The sequence below is a fragment of the Notothenia coriiceps genome, unplaced genomic scaffold, assembly GCF_000735185.1.
Source record: "Notothenia coriiceps isolate Sejong01 unplaced genomic scaffold, NC01 NC01_scaffold00033415, whole genome shotgun sequence".
Taxonomy (NCBI): Eukaryota; Metazoa; Chordata; class Actinopteri; order Perciformes; family Nototheniidae; genus Notothenia; species Notothenia coriiceps.
Window position 1 is genome coordinate 83,563 of NW_011366116.1, and position 5,308 is coordinate 88,870.

General features: G+C 42.4%; 1 protein-coding gene across 4 annotated transcripts in view; it reads right to left on the reverse strand.

The window, feature by feature from the left end:
- arhgap21a (Rho GTPase activating protein 21a) overlaps nt 1-5,308 on the reverse strand; it is an 87,535-nt gene that overhangs the window by 43,602 nt on the left and 38,625 nt on the right. For 2 of the 4 annotated variants that reach the window (XM_010789809.1, XM_010789808.1), the window contains exon 1: nt 3,811-4,387. The exons of the other annotated variants lie outside the window; for them this stretch is intronic. In XM_010789809.1, coding sequence (XP_010788111.1) covers nt 3,811-4,122 — 312 coding nt within the window. In that variant the 5' untranslated portion in view covers nt 4,123-4,387. Of the gene's footprint in view, nt 1-3,810; nt 4,388-5,308 lie in introns of those variants that run through there. 4 annotated transcript variants of the gene reach the window in all.

The window sequence follows — 5,308 nt, forward strand, 5'->3', positions numbered from 1 at the left end:
ACGTCCAGTCTTTAAATTAATTAGATTAAAACAACACATTTAAAAGAAGAGGCTTTCAAACTTCTTTATAGTTCACTATTAATTTCAGCCCTGGTAATTGTGTAAAGGAAATACGTTTTGATAAAACAATGGGGGAAAAAAATGGTGGCTTGACAGATGCAATAACCCACGGCTAGGCAAACTGTAGATGTTATTAATCAACTGTTTAAAAACACATGAAATCCCCTAGTAGAGATTATTAAAGTTTCCCAGAATTCATTGGAAGACCTGCTTGGCTAAAAAAGTACAAATACAATCAAATCAGCATGGGTGCTGTCTACTTTCCATGTTCCGATCCAATTTCTAGTGTTCAATGCATAAGCTGTAGCATTTCTGTGAGAAGAACCTTCTTCTTTTATGAGGAAACATCAGGCTTGACTTATTGCTTTCATAACTTTGTAAAACGACATCTAACATATGAATACATCAATTTAAATGTCCTGAATTGTTTTTTATTAATATAATTGGATCCAAAACCACTTCTACCCAAAGTCACAAATACCTAATGCAGCTATATCAGTCACTCGGTTGTATTTGTATTTTGTCAAGCCCTTCACAGAGCTCCAATACTCTGTAATGGCAGTTAAACAAAAAAGGTCCCAAATACCAGCAAATTGATCTCCTCTACTTCTGCTACTATCTGTCTAAATGGTGAGAATAGATACCACATTCACTAGAAGCAGTTGATTAAGCCATCAAATCACTTTCGGCTTGCAATTCACTCAGTACACCATGTATCCTCAGATGAAAACTGTTACGATGTCAGTGACAGAGGCCAAAAATGCAGTCAAATAGTTTCGTTCCCAAGTTGTGGTTCTTGTGAGTGATCACAATATCTGTCAAAACAATCAGGATTGTCATTCAAGTCACGTTTGTACTGCCAAAAGCTCCATACAACCGTACACATGGCTTCGGTTATTGCGCATTTGGGGCTTCGCAGGACTATTTGGCGTGTTTGCATGATGACAGACTTATCTCCTACATTCCTGCTGTGACTAACACGGGATGAAAACAACCCATAAATGCTGGCAGCTCGCAGCTTGCGTAACATTACTTGTATGCCCCTTTAACTAAACACATGCTACACATCAGCAGCAACAATCAGATTTTAAATGTTCTATTACGAATAGCGTTTATGCTGACTGTCTAAAAAGACAACTGTAGCTAAGATGAAAATACAGTGACTCACATTCATGACTCTTTTCCTGAAGATGATGTTAAAAAGCACACAGAAACACACACACACACACACACACACACACACACACACACACACACACACACACACACACACACACACACACACACACACACACACACACACACACACACACACACACACACACACACACACACACACACACACAGTAAATATGGGTGGTCACATAAGATATACTAACTTAGATAATGCAGTGTGATAAAGGGCTTAATAGCTCAATTGTGCTGCAATTGTTGTATTATTAAGCATCAGGAAAATATTCAGAAGATTAATTGAATTTTGTTCCAATTTATTGTCGACCATTATTTCACGGTCGACATCTTCAAATATCTTTTTCTATCTGACTACCAGACTAGAATCCCAAAGATATTTTATTTTATTATTATATAAAACTAACTCACACTGAAAGTAATCACATTCTGGACCAAAACAAAAATGCAAGTTAATGTTTATTATTTGTACGATCAATTTTATTTTGATTTAATAATAGATACAATTTCTAATCATCTTATCATTCCGTAGAAAAGTATATTAGAAACCTGTGTCCACTCCCAATCAACAATTTTAAAGAATACAATGCGAATATATCCATCTAGATAGAAGAAAAAACATATTAGAAACCATTAGTAAATCAATATCAATTGTTTACGAGAAACGTATTCAGCAACTACTTTTCAATAAAATGTCATTTTCCCAGCGATAGAAAAAGACATTTCACTGAATATGTCACAATGTGCTCTGGGAAAGAAAATGTTTTTGTTATTTCGTGAAGATAACAGAAAGTGAAATATTTGATACTATCAGCCCTACAAACAATGATTTCCTTTATGAGTTTGTCTTGGTCTTGAGTCAAAGAATTCCAAGTGTTGCAATAGTCCAAGCATACAAAACATTAATGGCACTCTCAGAACTGTAATTATCCAGAACTTCAACGCTATTTGAATAACTTGATAACCCAGATACAGCAAGATATTCTAAACTCTTCATCACTATGGCTCTATATTGTGCCGTCACTGAGAAACCCTGTGACCTCTCATGCTGCTGCGAGCTGTCTGAGCAGCGAGACTTCTGTCACATCCATCACCAAAGTAATGACAGGGCTGAACCGCTGCACCGCGGGGCGTGTGTTAGCGGTTATTGGGAACACCACCATAGCGACTCGGGGCTACGAAGGCCTGCCAAGAGTTTCAGCCTCAACCCAGAACCCCTCCGCGGGCTCTTCGCCTACCAAAATACATCTTAGGTGTGGATCCAAAACAAAGACATTCTCCCCCAACGCTCCTCGGGCTTCTCTATCCACACCTTTCCCCGGCCTTGTCTGGGAGCAGCAGATGTAGAGGCCTCCAGAGAGTGAGATGGGTTTGGGCTTAATGGTATGACTGGTGAAATCACCACCAATACCCAGTGGTGTGGAGCTGGAAGTCAGCCACAGGAGAGGGAGAGAGCTGACAGTCCAACTCAGCTGTTTGTTTTGATTCCTGGCTTACATTTGAATGTCGTATTATGCAATAGCTAAGCCATTTGGCTCCGATGGCCCATGGAACAGGTACACGCGCACACACATTTTCCATATCCCTCTTAATATAATATGCTGAATAACACAGCAAGAGAAGCATTGCACAGTGTGAAGGAAAACTATATAGTGCCTGAGTAAAAGGCTGTCATTCAAAAGGTTCAATACTGTAAATCTGCTCCAAACAAGCATACACAATCACCTGATAAATCAATTATGCATGCAGTCTGTTCATAAAAGCGGCCTCCATGATGATGGTTTGCTCTGCACGCTGCCATATGGTGCTTTGGCCTGCGGGATAGTGCATTTGCATGCCTGCTTCTTTATGTACATGAGATGAGTGAATTTGCATTGTGTCGCTTGTGGACTCAGATTTCCTCCACACCATTTCTTCCTCTTTTTCGTGTGTGTGAGTCACCCCCGGGTTGTCTGACATCATGGATCTACCTCTTTCCCTCCCTGGCGCACTTTCTTTCCAAACCTCTCTCCCTCTCTGACCACAGACGTTAACATTAGTCACCGTAATTCCCTATACTATAGGAAAATATGCCTTCAGTGCTTTATTCTGGGCCATCACTGCACAATGGTTGAAATGCACTTAGCTCAAGTCTATAAAAAGGAATGAGCAGAAGAAGAAATACTCAAGTATTCACAGCTGGAGGATAAACCTCTTCCTTTTCAGCATACTGCAAATTGTCTGTCTTGAACTATCAACACTAAATGAAACCTAAAACCCACACACACAGACACACTCATATTACAAAAGATGGGTAAGTGAAACAGGACTACCCTGCCTCTGGAGAGCAAGATGACGCACACTAAATTCCTCAGACAGCACAACAAAGTGTAGCCGCCCCTAACCTTGCCTCCACTATCAAATCCTTCCTCTCTGCACCTACACATCTCCTTTATTGCCTCAATATATATTTCAGCAAGTCAGGGTGTCCGTAAATGCATCAAAACTGAAGCAGAATCAACCTCCTCAAAATGTCAACTCACAAGGATGCTCTCCATCATTCTCACACACAGCTGTCCTTACCCGAGAGCGGACACAGTTCTTTCTGGAGGCTTCTCTGAGCCGAGCCCAGGACACGCTGCGGTTGGGACTGCTGAGCCCCAGTTCCACCTCTCCCCAGTAGGCTCTGGCTAAAAGCTGGAACCAAAGACAGTACGGTTCCGACAGGCAGCCGTCCAGCCCAGCCAGCCGAGCCCAGGGGCAACCTCCAGAGGATGGGGAAGAAGAGAGGGAGCAGCACCCTTCTGCGCTCACGTCTACATCCCGAAGGTCCGGGTGGTCCTTCAGAGGAACCGGCTTACAGCCTGAAGGTAGCCCGTTCCTCTGGGCCAGCATGGCATAGCCAGGGTGAAGGTGGTCAGATCAAAGGGCAGGAAAGATATACTAAATAATCTAGTTTCAATTTCTTGTGGTTCCTTTATTACTCCAGTTTTCTGGTTGAGTCCATTTTCCACCCTCTTCCTCCCGCGGTCCGTCTCTAACTGTCTATTCTGTCCTCAGTTTTGGAAGCAGGGCTGTTCTTCGGGGCGTCCCACAGACACATGATGTTTCCACTCAGCCGAGAGGAGAGCACAGCGGCTGAGTGCACTGCAGAGAGCCGGGGCCGACTGACGCACCCACCCACTCACCACACAAAACTCTCTCTGAAGTATGCACACACACACACACGTTCACATGCGCACACCAGGCGGCCTGAAATGAATGCTCTTCCCTTCCTGTCTCCTTCATCCCTCTCTCCCTTCACGTGTCGAGGCTAATCAATAAATGATGAGAACAAATGAAAGTTAAGTATGACGCACAGTGAAAAAAGTGTTTTATCGTAGGAAGCACAAGGAGCATATTGTCGTTATCTGTCAGGAGACGGGAATAACTCGGATTGTTTTTTCAGGCTGTGGAAGAAGTCAAGTGGGGCTAATACAGATAAGGAAGCATATGGGTTCTTTGAAATCTATAGGGCACAAAAATGCACAGCCGACCCACCCACCTCCGCATGCCGGCTGCAGATCATCTGGTGACTACAAAGACTTGTGTCTGGGTGGCAGGCTTTGGAGACAAAGAGACTCCCAGCAGTTGCACACACACACACAGTAACTCCTGTTTATCTATGTATGTGTTTATTTAACAGGGCCCATGTGTATTAACACTGTTACATAAGGATAAGCAATGCAACATATGTAATGTTTATAGGTTGTCTAGTCAAAGGAAGTGTGCAACCCAAGCCCCAGGTACAGTAGGGCTTTCAACCCATTTTTGCAATATTTAAAGCAAAGGTTTAGCTCGATTTACATACACCAAATACAAAAGACAGATGTTGGAATAAGGTTGTAAGGTAAACATTTCAGGGAACATTTCTTTCTTTGGGTGCCAGGGGATTTGCTTGTTAACCAATTTGATTTATAGTACTTTTGTATCAATGTGATGAAGATTTTTAAGGATTTCATTTAATAGATAAGGACCGCACCAAACCAACCACAGTCCATCCACCTAGATCAGTGACCATCAACTGTCGGTCCGCGGGCCA